Below are 18,730 nucleotides of genomic sequence, written 5' to 3'. Positions count from 1 at the left end.
TGGTTACAACCGGGGAAACTGAGGCTCAGTCAAGCACATTCAAAGGCAAAATGTGGGTGTGCTCTTTGTCCCTCCCCTTCCCAGACTCCAGGTTGCCCCTCAGCATTCTTGCTGGGGTCACTCCCTGCGCCACGGCACCCCCTGCCAGCCTCTGTCTCCCCGAAGCTCCTTCCCGGACCTCGTCCCACCTCTTAGAACTGACTGGGGCTTCAGGGAGGCTGGACAGGTCTCTGCTCGCATGTCTTTCTGTGTGAGGAGTCAAAATTCATCCCTTCAAGCGGAGGGCATGGCTGACGGTGCCTCCCTCATGGCCATCTGGGGACACTGGGGCCCTAAGAGGGTTCAGCCCCAGCTCCAGGGCACATAGTACAATAAACACATCAGCAGCAGGCTGGGCGAGGACTAGGACCCTCCCCCCCGACCCCCCCTGAGCCCACGGACCCTTCCCCTCCTCGCTCAGCCCTTGAACGAGTTGAGAAACCCAGGCTTCCTTGCAGACACACAAGCGCAAGCCCTGGCCTGTCCCCTGTGGTGGGAACCCTTGATCCCCTCCTCGGAGACCCAAGGGGGTGGGAGGGGAGGGTCCCCACAGCTCCATCCAGGGCTTTAGCCCTCACCCCTCCGTCGACTCCTGACTCAGTCTCCCAGCCCCGGGCTTCAGGGGGCTGTGCAGACCCTCCCGCGAGGCTCCTCTCCCTTCTCTCTCCAGCCAGGACCCAGCGGCCGGGAGAGAAGGAATGAGAACGAGGGTAGGGAGACAATGAAGCACAGCTCGGAAGGAAGCGACTTGTGAACCCAGAGGGAAGGAGAAAGGCAAAGTGCTCAAGTGCCGCAGATTGGCAGAGAGGACAAATCCTTGTGCAGGAGGAAAGAAAAAAACAAAGATGCTGGGCTGGGGCAAGAGAAACCTGAGGGGCACGGGGAAGATAAAAGATAGAGGTGGGGAAAACAGCAGGGCAGAAAAATGAAGCCACTCAGCAAGAGTAGGACAGACAGAGGCCAGGAGAGGGAAGCGGGCAGAAGCAGGTAAGACTGGACGGAGCCCTGACCGGTGTGGCTCAATTGGTTGGGCTTCGTCCCACAAAGTGTAAGGTCACTGGTTCAATTCCCAGTCAGGGCACATGCTTGGGTTGCGGGTTCGGTTTCTGGTCAGGGTTGGGATGCGTATGAGAGGCAACCGATTGATGTTTCTCTCCCTTTTTCTACCACCCTTCCCCCTTCTAAAAATAAAATAAAATCAGAAGAAAAAAAAAATGCTGGATGGAGAAAGGGGGAGAAAATGAGTGGGAAAAATAAAAATGGCCTAATAATGGCAGTGGATTCAGGTCTTTTGAGTCCTGACAACTCTGTGAAGCAGGTATGATGAAGCTGGGCAGACGCAGGCTCAGAGCCATTGCTTTCGCCTGCAGTAGCCGGGGGCTACTGCGGGGTGTGACCCAGGGGTGGATGTGTTCCAGAGGTGTCCTCCCTCAGGGTCGGCATGGCAAGAGGCAGAGGGGAAAGAGTGAGTGGCAGAGAGAAGCAGAGACAGAGAAAGGCGAAAACCTCAGAAAGGGGCAGAAGGAAGCAGAGACCGAGAGTTAAAAGAGGAGAGCAAAGAAATCGGCATGCACACAGCCAGAGAGGCCGGGCCTGAGAACCACGTGCGGAGAGGGAGGACCACGTGCCGAGGCTGGGGCTGTGAGACATCACACTCAGACGCCCAGCTGCTGCTGCGAAGCTTGCTGAAACTTTATTAAGCCAGGGCCCAGCAGGGGGACAGTGGGTACAGGGACAGGGCCCCTGCTGGCTGGAAGATGCAGGGGGCACGGGGTGGCAGGAGTGGGGTCTTCCAGGCCTCATGGCCAGCAGGCACTCAGTGATTTTCCTCGGGCACAGAGGGGGAGTTGGTGCCAAAGGTCGACTGCACCTTTTCTACCAGCCCCGCCCACTGGCGCTGCATGTCTTCCACCAGGGGCTCGAACCAGTTCTTGACGCGGGTCTGGAAGGTCTCCATCTGCAGGCGCATCTGGTTGGCCTGCTCCTCCACCTTGGCCTGGAACTGCTCCATCCGATCGCGCATGTCGTCCAGGTGGTCGCGGGCCTGGCTGCCCACCAACTCCAGCTTTCCGCGCAGCCGCTGCCCCCAGGCCTCTGCCTGCTCCCGCAGCGGCTGGCTGGCGCTGATGGCCCGCACTTGGCTCTGCTCCATCAGCGGCCCAAGGCGCTCGCGGATGGCGCTAACCCCACGCTCCGCACCCTCGCGGGCCCCAGCTTGGTAGAGGGCCAGGCGCTTCTGTAGGTCTTCAGCATCGCGGAGCAGCCGCTTGCGCAGCCTGCGCAGTTGGGTGGCCAGGCGGGCCCGAATGTCGTCGAGGTTCTGGCCCATCGCGGTCTGTACCTCGCTGCGGTACTGGGTCAGGCGGGTGCGCAAGTCCTCCATGTCCGTCTGCAGCCGGGACTGTGCTGCCTGCAGCTCCTTGGACAGGCGGGCGTGCGTCTCCTGGGCCATGGGGCCCAGCTGCTTCTCCAGGTCTTCCTTGTAGGTCTTCACCTCCTTCATGGTGTTCTCCATCAACACCCTGCAGGCAGAGAGGGTGAAAGGGAGGTGTGCGTGGAAACAGAAACAGGACAGAAGATGTGGTGGAGGGAGGGCAAGGCGTGGGGACGGAGGAAGAGAGACCCAAAAGAGGAGAGGTCAAGAGGAGAAAACCAAGACAGACAGGAGCAGCGATGAGCAGATGAGCTACGATGATGTTGGAAGACAAGGAGGAACAGGCCAGAGACAGGAAGAGCTGAGAAAGCATCAGAGCGAGTTAAAAGCAAGAGTCCAAAATAGAAAGAGGAAGCAAAAAACAAAGAGACCCCCTGCGAGTTCCTGACCGGTGGATCCAGAAGGAACTGCCCACCAGGAGGGTGAGGGGCCTGGGCAGGAACACTCACGTCAATTCCTCGGTGACCTGGGTGCCAAGCAGCTCCTCCTGGGCCTTGTTAGACAGCGTCTGCACCCAGCGCAGGTAATCCCAGACCCGGCTCAGCGCCTGCTCCCAGGGCTGGTTGTCCAGCCCCCACTCTGGCTCCTGCCCCACCTTCACCTCCTCCGTTTCGGCCTGGCATCCTGCGTGGACCAAGGTCATGGCTGTGAGGGTCCCCTGCCCTCTCCAGGGCCCACAGTAGGTGCTCCACAAATGCTGCTGTGCTCCTGTAGAGCACTGGTGGGCAGGGAGGGGGTGGAAGGACCGCGGTATGTTCCATCTCTCGACAAGCATTTACTGAGTGTCTGTGTGGGCTCCATGCTGGGGCGATGGAGAGTAAAGATAATCGCAGCTGACTCCTGCGTAGTGCTCACCGCCTGCCTGACCGCACGTATTAGAAACTGTTATAACTCCCATTTTAAGGAGGGGAAAACTGAGGTCCAGGGAGACTTCCAGGGCTGCTCAGAGCCAGGGAATGTCAGGAGAGGCCTCAGAACCAGGCCTCTTCTCAAGGAGGAGGGACACAGGGATGGAACGGGTCAGAGGGCACAGGTGAGGGCGGGAGGGGGAAGGGCAGAGAACCTGTGCAAACCCCGACCTGTACCTGCCAGGAACGCGACCACCAAGGCAGCCCACAGAACCTTCATCTTCAGAGCAGGTTAATCTGGGGTGGGAGAAGCTGTCAATCAGTAGCCTGTGGCAACTCCCCCCACCCAAAGCCCCACCCACTGGGTCCAGGCCTTCAAAGCCTCACTTAGCCCCAGATCGGCATCACCTTAATCCCATCAGTAACCTTTATCGAGTGGCCCCTCTGTTGTCTAACTCCCTCATTGTCTTCTCCTATCTCCTCATCCCCAGGTCGGCCTCCAGGCCAAAATTCCTTCCCCTTCTCCCCGGGTTCAAATTCCACTCACCCCTCCTCCTGGAGTTCCCTGTGGGCCCGGACTGGGTGTTCCAGTCTCACATTCCGCACCCTACTTCCACATTCTAAGCTCCAGCTTCACATCTAAGCGCCATCTTCCACAAATTAGCTAATTTAGCCCTCAGTTATTTATTTGTAAATATTTTATTTATTTAGCTTTCAGAAAGAGGGGGAAGGCCCCTGGCTGGTGTGGCTCAGTGGATTGAGTGCTGGCCTGCGAACCGAAGGGTTGTTGCTTCGATTCCAGTGGGGGGGTGGGGGTTGAGTGAGAGGCAACCACACACTGATGTTTCTCTCCCTCTCTTTCTCTGAAAATAAATAAAACTCTTAAAAAAAAAGAAAGGGGAAAGGAGGGAGAGAAACATCGACGCGTGAGAGAAACATTGATCCGATGCCTCTTGCTCGCCCCCAACGGGGGACGTGGCCCACAACCCAGGCGTGTGCCCTGATGGGGGATGGAACCGAAGACCTTCCAGTTTTCAGGACGACACCCAACCCTCATTTAAAAGTCCCCCTTCAGTCAGCGCTCCACCTACCCCACCACCATCGCCACCCCCCCCAAGCCTCCAGTTAATGGAGATCTGAGGACGAAGTGGGCACCCAGGAGGTGCTCAATAAATGGGTGACAATTCGTGGGCTCCTGCTATGGCTCATCTGGCTCTTTCACAGGTCCAGGTGCTCCCCGCAGTTTCACCTCTAGCCCTTCCAGCTCCGTCGGGACGGGACGGAGCCTCTCTGCCCCACCCACCTGAGGTCGCAGCCTCTAGCCTCAGCCCCAGTTCCTGCTTTTGTCCAGACTAATAGTTCGGTCACCTCCTCCTCCCCAGCTGGTCCCCTACAGCTACAGCGGCCCTGGGCTGGTCTCTGGGTCCCCAGTTTTGCTTCTCACCGGCTCCTGGGCAACCACCAGTCTTTCGCCTCCGCTCTGGCTGAGTAGGACTCAGGGATCCCAGACTCCTCCAATTATAGGGCTCCCCCTGCCCCGCCCACTCCTCCAGGGCTAGGGCGAGCTGGGCCAGCCCCCAGTCACGAGGTGGGCTGTTCTCCCCCTTCACGCAGCGGGGAGGGGAAAGGAGGTGGGACTTGGGAGGCCCTGTGACGCCCCCAGCCCCCAGGAGGGGAGGTGACATCTCACCCAGAAACTAGGCGCCCTCTTCTCTTGTGGGGGACTGGGCATGGCAGGTGAAGGGACAGGCAAGCCCCTGGATGACTACAATTTGGAGAGGAGGCTGGAGGCCAGAATCTTGGGTCGGAGGGCGCTGGGGACTGGGACTCCTGGGTCTGAGGGAGAAGGGAACTGATGGCAGATATTAAGATGGGAGGGGTTGGGGAGAACGTAATGCTTCTGGTAAAAGCCGAGGTGCTGAGAGTGAAAGCTGGGTCTTAATCTTAGCTCCCTCTCTGGCTGTGACTTTGGGCAGAGATGAGCGCCACAGTGAGCCCCTGTCCACATTTGTGAATTGAAAATCCAGCGCAAGCACTGTGGATTCCAGAAGCTGCCGGAACACGGCGCCTTCCACGGGGCTCGGGGTGTTTGTGCTGCCTGGCCAGGACGGGAGGCCCTGGAACCGAAGTGCCCAGCCTGAGTCTGGGCTCTGTCGGTTGCCATCCGTGTGACCTTGGGCAAATGACCAAATCTCCCTGAACATCCAGTTTCTTGGTCCACAAAACCAGGGAAATAGCTGTGCTTGCACCATCGTTCAGTGATGCAAGAAGCTACAGTAAGTCCTCACTTAACCTTGTCAATAGATGGTTCTTGGAACTGCGGCAAAACGTTTCAACGAAGCCAGTTTTACCAGGGGGTTATTAGATATAAACAGGCGTTAAGTTCCTACGGCATCTCAATATTGTAAGGAAATGAACAAAATGTGATCGACAACTGCTGCACTCTATGTTCGAAGCACTGAGAACACCCGGTGGGTCCTGTGTTAGAGCTGACTGCTGTGATTAGCCGTAACGAGCGCTCCAACCCAGCCACCTCTGTCGCCGCTGTTACTTGAATCCAGCTGTTGTTTCACCAGGTTCAGAGTCGAGGTGGATAGCCAGGCCGCACAGGAGGAAGGGGAGGCGCTGGGATTGGATTCCATGTCAGGGGAGGCCAAATGCCTGGTCCCAGGAAGAGGGCCTTAATGTCAGCCAAGCCTGTTTGTTTTGGTCTCAGAAGGTGCCGACAGGGAGTGGGTGTTGTGGCTTCCCCAGGCAATAAGGGCTCGTTTCTTCTGCCTGGCAGCCTTCCTTCCCTGCCCTTGGGTACATGTGTGGGTGGCAGACAGGGTTTCAGTTCCCATCTGGAAGAGTCCAGGGTGTTTACCTGAGCCCTAGGTGGGCCAACTGATCCCTCTTCCTCCCCAGCCATCAGATACCTGAGCCCCAGGTGCGCCAGCCTCCGCCCCTCAGTCCCAACCAGCCAGAGGCTCCAGCCCGTCCCCCCCAGCCCGGAGTCCTAAACTCGAGTTCCGCTTCAGGCACAGGGGTTGTAAAATCTTCCCAGGTGCTTGCGTTCTTCAGGGAACTTTTGGGAGCTCTGACCTTCTTACCAGAAAAAAGCTCTAACACCCTGGCACCCCTGCCCTTTTTAGAAACCCGGAAAGCCCCCGGAGTCCCGGCTCACCACCCTGACCCCTGCACTCGGTGCCATCCCGGCCGCTTCTGCTCCCAGGCGGTGCCCTGCAGCCGCTCAGGCCAGCGCAGGCCTGAGACACAGAGACACAAGGCCGCACTCTCCCGGCCCGTGCAGTCCCAGGGAGGGCAGAAGCCCCAGGGAGAGGGTGTGATTCCCGGGCCAGGCCCTCCCCCTCTCCAAGTTGGGCTCCTAGCAGCCGCCAGGACGGACTCCCTTTCGTCGCCCTTCCGAGCTCCAGCCCTGTGGCACCCTCTACTGGCTGCTGAGGGAAGACCGAGCGGGACTGAACGAACAAAAAGCAGCAGACAGGAAAAGCAGGCCTCCCATTCATTCCGTTTTTTTTAACGTATATTTTTTGTTGCTGGTTTTTTGTTGTTTTTTTCTGTAAAATGTCCCGGTTCTTTCATAACTTATAAACATGATTTATACCGAGGAGTGGATGGGAAGGTGGGTGAGGGCAGACCAGGGATAGGGAAGCTCCTCTTCCTGCTGCCCCCGTGGGGCTGGGCCCCAGGGCCCTTTGGGGGGTGGGGACACCCCAACACCTCCCTGAGGTTGTCTAGCCACCTCTGCCCCTGGTGCTCTGAATCTGGCGTGTCCCTCGATTCCGGAACCTCTCCTGGGACCCCAGGCCCTCTGGGCAACGCCCCTGGTGCTCTGGAACCTGAAGTGCCCGCGGTTCCAGAATTCCCCCCTCAGCTGCTGGGGTGATGGGCCCCCTCCTTTCTGCAGCTCCTCCTGACCCCCAGAGGGAGGGAAGGGAGAGGAAGCGGGGTCTTAGGTCTCCCCTCCGTGCCAGGGGGAGGGAGAGGTGGGATCTGAAGGCGGGAGGGAGTGGGAGGCAGGGGCCAGGAGGGGCTCAGCCAATGGTGAGGCCGAAACCGCACTGGAACTTGTTCTTTCGGTGATTGAGGAAGGCCCCGAGGGCCAGCGTCAGGGGCAGGGGCGGAAGCTTCTTCTCCAGCGTGGCGCCCACGATCCAGTTGCTGTCCACGGAGCCTGTGGGCAGACAGCTGTGCTGAGAGCCATATGCCACCTCAGACACCACCAGCCAGACTGCTGGCGTCCAGACCTGTGACCCGACTGTGCCCAGAAACCTCCTCCTGCACCCCAAGTGCTTCAGCCCTGGAACAACCAGGTCACTTCTCTTGTGCTCTCAGCTCAGCGAGCCGTCCCCTCCGGGGAACCCTCCACCGGCCCATGCGTCCCCCCGTGCCAATCCTGTCCACTCCAGGTCCTCCTTCTCTGGGGTCGGGCCTGCCCTTCCGAGTGTGACCCCTGTGAAGACAGGTTGTCCCCAGCACCCTTGGCACAAGGCTGGGCACGGTGGATGCTCAGCCTCTGATGAATGCAAGACTGAACTGTCCTCTTGGGCTCGTTTGCCAGGGCCTGACAGACGTGCACCTGCCCGGAGCCGTCCCCGCGTGGAGGTAGGGCTGGAACCCCAACCCAGCCTACATCAAGCTGAGCAAAGAGCAGAGGCTGAGAGGTTTCAGAGGTGACCTCCCTGCCCCCGGGCCTTGTCACCGCCAATAGAAGCCCTGCCCTGGGCTGACCGAAGCAGCGTTTGGGGGTCGTCTTCATACGCCCAAACCTGAGAACCACTGAGGCTGGAGGAGACTCAGGACTGGACTGAAGACTAGAGGTAGCCAGCCTGGGAGGGGGCTCCGGCCCGGGCAGTGGCTACGCAGCCTGGGAGCCTCGTCCCCACCAACGGGGCGTGAGGGGGCCGAGCGGCTGTGCTCCGTTACCTCCCACTTCTGGAAAAAAAAAAGGGGACTGGTGCTGAGACGGGGGCAGCGCTGGCCGCGGTGGGGAGGGCCCCCAGAGTCCCAGCGCGCTGCCCTGCGCAGCCTCCTTTGGCCTACATCCAGAGTGGAGTCACCTCTCAGCCTGCTTCCGGTGGGGAAACTGAGGCCTGTACCTTTGAAGAGGAGGTTGGCCTTGGGCAGGTCCAGCTGGTACCCGAAGGAGACACTTGTATCCTGCATCCTTGTGCTGGCCTCAAACTCCACGCCTACCTGCAGCTGAGGGGACCGGGAGCAACACACAGGGTCAGCTCCCCAGGCTGGACTCCTGGGCACAGGAGCCCCTGGCAACCCGCCCCTGGCACTGTGCCCTCACAGCCGGTCTCTGGACCAGCTCACCTGGTCACTGGCTTTGTGATAGTACGTTGCGTGCATGCCCGCCTGGCCCAACGTTACTGTCGCTAACCAGTTGTTCACTGTAAGAGAGCGGGGTTGGGGGTAGGGGGTAGGTTACCAGGGGGACTTGGGAACCCAGGTCTCCCCCACCCAAGACCAGGAGTCCAGGCCTCTAGACCCCCTCCTCCCTCAGACCCAGCCCCCCAGCCCCCCCTCCCTCAGCCCCAGGAGTTTGCGTCCCCACCCCTACTCCTACCCTTGGGCCCCAGGCTCACATGTGTATTTCCCAGCTAGAGACATGACAGTGCCCTCCTCCCCGGGCCGCCGGTGGTAGACCAGCTCTCCGCCCAGGGCCAGACACGGTGTGATACTCTGGAGGTAGTGGGCCACGAGGATTCCTGTGAGCGAGGAGGCAGGGTGTTACCTGGGCTTGGTGGCTAGTTTCTGCCCGGCCTGGGTGCCAGGGCCGACTTCCGCTCCAGGGGGCCTGGAAAGCTGGCCCCTGCCGGAGGCTCAGGGCCGCCCCTCAGGTCCCCCCCAACTCTTCTCAATGGGGAGGCTCACAGGGCCATGAGGTCAGCCGCCCAGACCCTGCGGGACCTCCTCTGGTCTGCACAACCCTGTGCGCTGCCATTCAGCTGCCACCATTTACAGAGGCCAAGGGAGTTCAGTCACTCACCCATGGTCACAAAATGTGCGAACCACTCTGCCGCTGGGAGAGGCCGGAGGTGGGGTTCAGGGAGCGCACACCTCCGGGCGCTGGGCGGCATGGGTTCAAACCGCAGCCCAGCCCTACCCCTTGCCGGCGGAGTCATCGTGGGCCACTGGCGTCACTTCTCTGTAAGGAGGGACGTGGGCACAGCGTACAGAGTGTGCCCAGGGCTCAGTGACCCCTAGGATGGATCCTGTCCCCTGGCAGCAGGGACACCCGGGTGTCCCCGTGAGTGCTTGCTAAGGACAGCTCCACCGCGGGGCTGAGTCCCTGAACTCACGCCTGCCCCTGGAGCCCAGGAGGGGAGTTACCACACATGTGATCCTACAGGTGAGGAAGCAGCGAGGGGGAGGCAGTGGGAGGGAGAAGGAAACAGACAATGAAAGACCCCTATGGAAAGAGGAACAGAAGATCGTCTGGAGAGAAACTGAGCAGACACACGCTGAGGTCATGTGACCCATCAAGAAAGAGGAGGACGCCAGAAAGGGGAAGGCAGGGACAGACTGGGACAGGAATGGAGCAGGAGCATGGCAGGAACAGGGGGACATGACCAATGGGTGGACGCACCTGGGTGGGGGCTGCCAGTGGGGCTAAGAGAGGCTGAGGGCTCAGGGCCGGGGCCCTGAGGGGGTCTCCTGGGCAGGCTGGAGCGGGCCTCTCTGGGCTCACGCGAGCCACTGTGCGCACTGCTTCTTCTAACAAGCATAGGACACAGCCGACGCCTCAGGCCGGCTGTTCCCAGCGCATCGCTGGCCAGTCACCCACTCATGGAATTGAGGGGAACGTAGGCCCAAAGAAGGAAAAGCGACTGTCTTGACTCCAGAGTCAAAAGGGACTTAAACTCACTGGCCTCTCAGCTCTGTCAACTGCTGGGACTGAGGGCTGTGAGACCCCAAACATCTCCCCAACCTCCTCTCTTCCTGTCTCCTGGGTCTGCCTTGCCGCTTGCCCCCCCAGCCCCAACCTCACCTGCTCCGGCAGCTTCCAGAGAGTTCCTGCTAAAACACAAACTCAACCCTGTTGTCCCTCTGCTCAGAGCCTGTCGTGGCTCCCCAGTCCCTCACAGCAGAGCTGCAAGGCCGCATGTGGCCCGGCCCCGGCTGCCAAGCAGAGCCACAGCGGCTACACTTGCATCGAGGCCGCACAAACGCCCGGAGCTCTGCCCCTCAGGCCTGTGCGCACACTCTCCCCTCTGCCTGGTGTTCCCTTCCCTCTGCTTAGTCCGGCTAACTAAACATCTGCACCTGAGTATCTCGTGGATTTGGCTACTTCTTCATGCTGCTGGATCAGAACCACCCTCCCCAAGGGACTCTGGCGCCCTGGTCCCTGCTTCCAACCAACTCCCGTCATCAGCGAGAACATGGCACAGAGTCCATGTGAACTCAAGTCTGAGTGTGGTCTCCACTGCTTAAGTCTCTCTCCCAGGCCCCACATGCCCCGTGGAACCTGGCTCGTTCCCATGCCGCACCCCCTTCTCTGCCCACCAAGCACACACCTTCCGGCTCTTGGTCACTGTGGTCCAGGACGCCCTCCTCACAGGCCTTTCTCTTGACCCCTTCGTCCCTGCCTGCAATCCCTCATCACTATCTTCTCACCCGGCTCTGAGCCAGACCGAGCTGCCCCACGGCACGTGAGCGCCCTGAGCCGGCACTTTGTTGAGACCAGCAGCTCTCATCTGGGGGCCCTTCATTCTCCAGGGTCCGGAGCACCCATTAAGTACCTGGGAGTCCAAACCCCGCGAGGAGGGAAAGTGGGTCAGAGATCTGTGGGCGCAAGAGCAGGCTCTGCGCAAGGAGCTGGTCCACCTCCCAAACCTGCTGGGCCAGGGCAGGTTTGGCTACCACCCCCAGGCCTTTCCCCTGCTCAGCTGGGGCTACACCAGGACTCCTTGGGGGAGTCCCCTGGGCGGGAAGAGCAGACACCTGGGGCGATGCTCAGCTCGGGCAGCACCTGAAGGCAGGCGGCTTCTGCTCTAGCCGGACAGGCCTCCCTTCTGTGCCCCGCGCCCCCATGCAGTGCCAGCACACTCACTCCTTCGCTCAGTCCTCTCTCGGGCGCTGCCCCTCTTCACCCCGCCTGCGACGAGACCCGGCCACGTCAGAGAAGCGGTCTCTGTCACTCCAGGGGACACAGCTGCCCCCACCTTGTTGTGAGTTCTCAGGGAAACCTGGATGTTTCCAAGTAGGATTTCTCACAACAGCAACGAAGCCACAGTGTGATCATCTGTTTAAGGGCAAACGTCTCTCCCTCTGGCCTGCGGGGCCCTGTGAGGGCAGGAGGGGTGGGCTCGGTGCGGCCGTGTCCTGGCACGGCCTGGCCCAGGCAAGAACACGGGCCCTTGAATTGGGCCGTGATTCAAATTTCAACTCCTCTGTTTCCTCGCTGGGTGATACCAGGCGATGGATTTCACCCTGAGCCCCAGTTTACTCATCTGTGGAGTAGGAGTGGCGGTGGGGGGTGTCCCCCCCCAAAACAGGCACCTCTGCCCATTGTGGGGCGGTGTAGAGACAACACAGAGGAAGCTCCACCTACACATCTGGCTTGGAACTCAGCGCCAAAGCTGTGCTCCCCCGCATCCAGAGGCGGTCACTTGCAATCGTGCCCTTGTGACAGAGGAGGAAACCAAGGGGCAGGGTGGGTACAGTCACCAGGACTCCGGGTTAAGGCCGGTGACAACAAGTTCCTCGCGTGCCCAGCAGGGACCTGTGTTCGGGAGCATCTGAGGGAGGAAGAGGAACCTGGAGGCCGGTGTCGGGGAGCATAAAAGGGCGATGCCGGCGCGCGTGAAGGCGGGGGCGGCGTGCCCAGCACCACAGAGGACAGCATGGACTCTGGGGTCTGACCCACCGAGTCCTTCAGGAGGCATTTCGCCTCTGGGCCTCAAGAAGGTGGGACAGTGGCAGCACCTATCCCGCAGGGCTGCTGAGAGGATTCAGGAGCTGCTTTCCTTATGCTCCCCAGTCCCCGCCAGTGCCTAGAACCGAAGGAAATGAAGCAGCAGATGCACAGGACGTGCATAGGGCCTGACCAAGGGCTGCGGGAACAGCGGGGACCTGCCATCACACTGCTCACTCCTTTGCTCAGTATTTTCTGAGCACCTATCCTGGCCCCTGCAAGGTTCCAGGTGCTGGGCACACAGCACTGAGTAAGCAGACAAATCCCTGGTCTGAAAGAGCTGACATCCCAGCGCAGAAGACCGACAGGTGGTAAACAGCGAGCCAATTTCAGAGGGAAGCGCTACAAAGACCATGGGACAAGGTGAGGCAATGCCACAAACGTGCACACTTTTGTCACGGAAGGTCTTTTTGTGAGAGTGATGTTTTCCCTGAGACTCATTCAGCCACGTTGAAACCAGAGAAAAATTCTAAGCAATAGGAACAGCATGTGTAAAGGTCCTGGGGTAGAAACACAGCAATTCCAGAAGCGTCAGAAAAACTCACATGGCCCAACTGCACTGTGTGTGTGACCAGAGGGGTGATGCCGTGAGAGGTCAGATGTGGACAGAAAATGTTTCTTTCTGCCCAAGGCCCCTCACTTTTGGGACACCCAGAGATGAAGCTGCACCTGGGAGGCCTCTCATGCCCAGCTCTGGTCTCCTGCATTTGATGACACGCCCCCCCCCCCCCCCCCCCCCCCCCCGCTCCCTGCACCTTTCCAGCTGTTTGCCTCTTCCTGCCAGGGTGGCTCCTCTTCCTTTGGAAGCTCAAGGTTGACACCTCCTCTGAGAAGCTTCCTTAGCCTCTGGCAGGTAGAAGCTGGAGCTCTCCCTGGGCACTCCCCAAGCTTCTGGCTTTCTGTCTTCACAGATGCACTCAGCACTCGCTACCCGTGACAGAACAAATGTGGGCATCGCCAACCCCCTCCTTCCACCTGTTCAGACCCAAAAACTCAGGAGTCACCTGGATTCCTCTTTAGCTCCCACATCCAACCAATCGGTAAATCCCATGAGTGCCACCTTTAACGTACACCCAGATTCGACCATTTCTCACCCCCTCCACTGCCCCTGTGGTGGGGCCTTTTGCCATCTGTTCCTCATGTGTCAACACAAGGAGTCTCGTTAGAAGCCAAGTCAGATCCTGTCCCTATCAAATGCCTCTGGTGGCTCCTGACATATTCAGAATACAGGCCAATCCTCCACAGAGCCTTGTGTGCTTTGGCCCTGACTCCTCTGGCTTCTATCACTCACATTCACCCTCCTCCTCCATCCATTACAGCCGAATTCCTCTCCATTGTATTTCAACTATCAGAGCCCTCCCACCGAAGAGTCCTGCCTCAGAGCCTTTGCGTTTGCTGTTTCCGTTGGCTGAAAAGCTCCTTTCCCATACACCTGCTTGGCACCCTCCCTCCTGCCCTCGGGCTTTGCTCCCCGACCATCGGTGCACTGAGGCATTCTCAGAACGCCCGACCCCCGGACCCCCCCCTTTCTGTACAGCCCCCTCATCTGACACCATTTCTCTAGGGACTGCTTTCCTGTGTCTGCCTCCATGCAAATGAGAGCTCCCAGAGGGCAGACTTAACCCTCCTTTTTCATCACCTTATCCTCTGTGCCCAGAGTATATACACACACAACCAATAAATAATCATTGGAGAAGTACAGGCGGAAGTCCAATGGTTCCTGCCCCCTGCCTACCCCAGCAGGAATTTTCTGCATCAGCGTCCCTACCTCACTGAGGACGCAGGAGGAGACCACCTATCTCCCCAACAGCTGCCCGGGGAACCTGCTGCCCTGGGATCTGCTCTGCGTCCCCCAACACCAGAGCCCCACGAACAAGAACAAGAGCAGCTCATTTCCTTGAAGTCCATTATTACATGCCTGGCTTCCTTTGAAGCACTTCACACGCGAACTTACGTGACCTGCTCAACGACCCTGGGAGGCAGCCAACTTGATAGGCGAGAACACCGATGCCCACAGAGGTGCTGGCACCTGCCTACAGTTGCAATTAAGCCAGCGGCAGAGCTGGGGTCTGAACCAGCTTTCTCACCCACTATGCTGTGCTGCCTGATGTTTTAAAACCCCTTCTGCCCGTGCCCATTTCTCGGACGGCAGAAAGCAGGTCCAGAGAAGGGGATGGACTTGCTGGCAAAGCTGGGACTGGAGCGTGACTGCCCCCCAAGCCCTGCGCCTCTTACCTGAACCCACCAGGACATCGGGGTTCCCCAAGGTGATGGCTGCCGTGAAGTCGGAACCCCGGTACTCCCCGTCCACCTGCCAGTTCACGAACTTCGACTGCTGTGTCTGAGGGGGAGGAAGGGCAGCGTGAGGGCAGCCTGGTGCTGAGGGTGGCTGGGCTGCCAGCTGACTTGACTTCCACTCACCTGGATGGCCATCTTGGACCTGAGGCCGGGGCCCAGCTGGTGAATGACCTGAGCGTTGAGGCTGCCACTGTTGTCCATGTCACCCACCAACACGGGGAATGCCTGTGAGGCAGAGGGCAAGGTGAGAGGTTAGCCACCAGAGACCTAGGGTCACGGGAGTACCCAAGCGAGGGGTTGGGTGAGGTGCTTAGGATCAGAAAGCTTCCGATTGAGGCTCCCCCCTTCCAGGAAGCACCCCCCGACCACCTAGGCTGCATTAGGCTCCCGTCGGGGCTCCCATAGCCTTTAGGCCTCCTCATTTCAGTCGTGCCCAGCTCCTGGACTGGTCCTCTCTGGGAACAGACCTGTTCCCTGTCTGCACTAGACTGTGAGCGCTCTAGTTGTTTCAGTCACTTCTATGTCCCCAGCACAGAGCTGGGCGCCGAATGGGGATGCAACGGAGGCTTGTTGAACAAGTGAATTTGCTGAATGGAAATAGTTAACTAATTCAGTCTCGCAGCTCCATGTGTGTCCTGCCCCAGCCTCCTTCCAGGCCTCCAGTTTTGCCCCCACTCCCCTAGCCTAGTCTCTCTCTGCATGGCAGCCTGAGGAACACTTCTAAAGCATCAACCTCACCAGACCATTTCCCCAAGTCACATCTTCCCAGGGCTCTCCAGTGCCCCCTAGAGAAAGTCCAGGCGCCTGCTTTAGCATTCAAAGCCTCACCCAGCTCAGGCCTGGGCAGAGAGCAAGGGGTTCAGCATGAAGGAGTGACCCATGTTTCAATGCATCCTGGGGAGACAGAGCCCCCTGCCCCTGCAACCCCCTCAGCAGCTCTGCACTCCTGACAAAGCCTTCTGGTGCTGGCCTACATATTTGTTAGGAGAGGGATACAATGAATGAAATGACAAGAGGAAGCTCACCTCTGTGGGACTCAGCTGCTTTGTCCCCACATACGTGACCCCGAAGTGGTAGTTGGACTCCCCGATTGTGCTGAGGGCTACTGTGTGGTTCACCTGGGAGAAGGGGAGGGGGGCTGTGGGGATGAGGCTGCAGGCGACCCCCCAAGAGACCCAGCTGAACCCACCTCCATCACAGCTCCCCTTCAGCCTGGGGTTGGGGATACTTGTCTGTTGGGCTCCCCTATCAAGGAGGATAAGACAAGCATCTATAGCTGGACAGGGAGTAAACACTGGGAGACATAGCCTAACTAGATTAGAGATTTAAGAGGAAGAGTGTGCTGGGGGCGGGGCCACATACCCACACTTCACTCCTGGATGTTGGGGCGGGGGGAGGAGGGCTATCTCTGGATTCTGGGTCCCTAAACACTACCATCGACCCCCACTAAGAAGTCAGCCTGGCACTGGGTCTGAGTCTTTTCCAGTATCCCAGAGCCCACCCCTTTAGGGCAGCATGAGGGGGGCGTAGGTGCTGATGCAGGGGGATAGATGGGATGACCTCTGGAGGCAGGAAGGCTCACCTGGAAGTGGTTACTTAACCCTTTGTTGACTGTGAGCTTGACACCTTCCATCTGAATAGGAAACAGCTCTGAGGAAGAGGAACGCTGTCACACTCCACCCCCACCCCCCAATCTCGTCCTGGCCCTCCCTTCCCCGAGGAACTATAGCAGAGTATCCCACCAAGTATCCGACCCGTAAAATGGCAGTATGCCTAATAGATGGGGCCAAGACCAGGGCCTTGGTCTGTGTCCAAATCCCAGTGCCACCACCTCCTACTGCATGCCTTTAGGTAAGTTACTTTACCTATGTCAAACTTGTCACCTGTAAGACGACATGCACCACATGGAAACATTGCAAAAATTTAACGAGTTAACGTGTTCTGAATCCTGGAACAATACTCAGTAAATCTCCAACAGTTATGCTATCACAATTATGCCAAGCCAGAATCCAGAAGCCTTGGGTTCCACCCTTGCTAGAACCTTGCTGACACCGTGACCTTGGGCCTCAGTTTCCTGGCCGATCACATGAGGAGACTGGCGAGGCTGACCCCTGGGGCTCCTGAGGTCCCTAAAGCTTTTCTCTACTCTTATGTCATTCCATCCCCAGGTTCCACCATTCGATCCCATCGTTCTAAGCCCCAAGTCCAACGTTCCACCATTCGATCCCAACGTCAACTCCTAACGCTCTGTTAAATAATTCCAAAGGTTGGTGCCAATTCCCAAGGTTGCCTCAGTGTACTCCCCCGCGACACCGGCCACCCCATCCCCGCCAGGTCCCTCGCCCCTCACCCTTGCACTTCCGGTGGCACTCCTCGAACGTGCCCGGGTTGGGCAGGCAGCCACAGGCCCCATCGTCCGCGGTTCCTGCGCCGCTGGCGGCCGCGGTCCCGGAGGTCCGTTCTGAACCCCGACCCGAGCCAGCCCCAGCGCCCAGGCCGCCACCGAGCGGCGGCAGCGTGAAGCCCGGAGGAGAGGGCGGAGGCGGCGGCAGCCCCACGAGGGCGGGCGCAGGAGGCGGCGGCGGCCCTGCGGGAGGCGAGCTAGCGGCCAACACGTTCCCCATGGTCGCCTGCAAGGGAAAAGGTCAGAGGGCGGAGGTCAAGGCCCGCGCGCTCCGGGCCCAGTCCCCAGCCAACCCCCGCCCGGCTCCGGGCCCCGGTTCTCACTGGCAGCAGCGCCTGTTCCCGGCCTGGGCTCCGCTCCCACCCCGTGTGCCACGCGCAACCGAACCCACTGCCGCCGCCGCCGCCACTATCGCCCCGCCCCACGTAGCCTATTGGTTCAGCTTGCCCTAGGTTCCGCCCACCAGCTTAAGGGCCTGGCCCTGCTATTGGAATCAGGGATGGGAGCCCCAGCCACTTTTTCGGAACGTCCTTTTTTATTGGCTTCTATTTGGAAGCAGGTCGAAGCAGATCTCCCCGCCCTTTCCATTGACTCGTCGAGCCCATGCCTATTGGTTCGTGACGCCCCGGGTTCCGGTGCTCTCCTATCATTGGTTTGTGCTGAGCACTTTGCAACGCCCACTGACTCTTCGCCTCCGCCCCTCTTTAGAAGGCGCCCCTCTTTCGACTTTGCCCCGCGGTGAAATTGCCATAATAATTGGCCGACTTTAGTCCTTGCAGCATTCTGATTGGCTCCGCCAGGCACAGGGGCCCGACCCTGATGACATAATCAGTCTGGTGTTTTCATTGGCTAACGTGCCAGGGTCGAGGGACACGGGTAAAGGTGGGTTGCGCGGCAGGGGCTGCTAGGCAGCAAGGTCAGGCCTGGCGTCCCACCACGCACCGCGGCAGAGGGGCAGTCCCCAGTGTGGAGTCGGGGACCGAAAGCCGGAAGTTGGTCCTTCCCACAGTGCCTTCGGGGAATCCTAACCGGTTACGTGAACCCTCTCCTGCTTTTTGTTACCCACAATGCCGTTTACCTGTTTAACGCGACCGTTGTCATAGATCCACCCCAGTCCTTACCCATCATGCCTTCTGTTCCCAGCTTCCTGCACCCCAGACCTGCGTAGCTGCGGCTTCTATCTTTGGCCCATTCATTCCTGTCCCATTACCCAGCATGCCTCTGCCCCATTCATTTCAGGTTTATTGCCTTTACCAGTGGTCCCCAACCTTTTTGGCACCAAGGACCGGTTCGCTCGCTTGCCCGCCGCTCACCCCCTGCTGTGCAGCCCGGTTCCTACCTAGCCACGGACCGCTACCGTTCCGCGGCCCGGGGGTTGAGGACCCGTGACCTTTACTACTTTTAGCCCATTTTTATTGTAGCTGTTAACTTCCGTCATTCTTCTGGCCCTTATATGATTAACCATCATGTTTTGAGTCTATTACCCAGCATGCCTGCAGCCCCTATTTCTTCATTATTCATCTCTGCCTCTGGCTCATTCATCCAGATCTATTACCCATCATGTCCTGAGCTCCAATTACATTATTCATAATTTTGTCTTTGGCCTATTCTTAGTTGTCATCTATGCATTACACCTGAGCCCCTTGCACTTAATTCCTACCATTTGTATATCTGTTCCGTTTATTTCTGTCCACCACCCATTAGACTGCTGTTGCACTGTTTCCTTTATGTTAACCACCATGCCCTGGACTCCTCCCCCTCTCCCTCCATTACCCATC

General features: G+C 59.0%; 2 protein-coding genes across 3 annotated transcripts; both read right to left on the bottom strand.

Annotated features, from left to right (window-relative positions):
• Positions 1–1,707: 1,707 nt before the first annotated feature.
• APOE (apolipoprotein E) lies at positions 1,708–4,886 on the bottom strand. Of its 2 annotated transcripts, none has more exons than XM_054588590.1 (4): positions 4,766–4,886; positions 3,559–3,618; positions 2,923–3,097; positions 1,708–2,561 (listed from the first exon to the last, which is right to left on the bottom strand). In XM_054588590.1, exons 2-4 carry the CDS (start codon positions 3,599–3,601, stop codon positions 1,856–1,858), a joined length of 924 nt encoding a protein of 307 aa, XP_054444565.1. In that variant the 5' UTR covers positions 3,602–3,618; positions 4,766–4,886; the 3' UTR covers positions 1,708–1,855. The 2 variants fall into 2 exon arrangements, with proteins under 2 accessions (XP_054444565.1, XP_054444566.1); XM_054588591.1 differs by lacking the exon at positions 4,766–4,886 and adding an exon at positions 4,690–4,741.
• Positions 4,887–6,827: 1,941 nt separating this feature from the next.
• On the bottom strand, positions 6,828–17,350 carry TOMM40 (translocase of outer mitochondrial membrane 40). Its single transcript, XM_054588588.1, has 10 exons — positions 17,276–17,350; positions 16,899–17,178; positions 16,131–16,198; positions 15,574–15,666; positions 14,672–14,773; positions 14,486–14,591; positions 8,919–9,041; positions 8,647–8,723; positions 8,424–8,526; positions 6,828–7,498 (listed from the first exon to the last, which is right to left on the bottom strand). The coding sequence occupies exons 2-10, from the start codon at positions 17,170–17,172 to the stop codon at positions 7,359–7,361; spliced, it is 1,086 nt and encodes a 361-aa protein (XP_054444563.1). The 5' UTR covers positions 17,173–17,178; positions 17,276–17,350; the 3' UTR covers positions 6,828–7,358.
• Positions 17,351–18,730: the final 1,380 nt, after the last annotated feature.

This window comes from Pteronotus mesoamericanus, unplaced genomic scaffold, assembly GCF_021234165.1.
Source record: "Pteronotus mesoamericanus isolate MK-2021 breed Mesoamerican mustached bat unplaced genomic scaffold, CSHL_Meso_final scaffold_137, whole genome shotgun sequence".
Lineage (NCBI taxonomy): Eukaryota > Metazoa > Chordata > Mammalia > Chiroptera > Mormoopidae > Pteronotus > Pteronotus mesoamericanus.
The sequence above is the reverse complement of the archived record's forward strand: the minus strand, read 5'-3'. Positions and strand labels throughout refer to the sequence as shown.

What these genes read in the sequence shown, in the direction of transcription:
- APOE (XM_054588590.1), bottom strand. Translation starts at nt 3,601, where the DNA reads ATGAAGGTTCTGTGGGCTGCCTTGGTGGTCGCGTTCCTGGCAG. An exon ending in GGTGGTCGCGTTCCTGGCAG is followed by an intron (nt 3,098 to 3,558) that starts GTACAGGTCGGG and finishes TGGTCCACGCAG; the next exon opens with GATGCCAGGCCGAAACGGAG. An exon ending in CAGGTCACCGAGGAATTGAC is followed by an intron (nt 2,562 to 2,922) that starts GTGAGTGTTCCT and finishes CTCTGCCTGCAG; the next exon opens with GGTGTTGATGGAGAACACCA.
- TOMM40 (XM_054588588.1), bottom strand. Translation starts at nt 17,172, where the DNA reads ATGGGGAACGTGTTGGCCGCTAGCTCGCCTCCCGCAGGGCCGCCGCCG. An exon ending in AGCAGCTGAGTCCCACAGAG is followed by an intron (nt 14,774 to 15,573) that starts GTGAGCTTCCTC and finishes TCTGCCTCACAG; the next exon opens with GCATTCCCCGTGTTGGTGGG. An exon ending in GGCCAACCTCCTCTTCAAAG is followed by an intron (nt 7,499 to 8,423) that starts GTACAGGCCTCA and finishes GTCTGCCCACAG; the next exon opens with GCTCCGTGGACAGCAACTGG.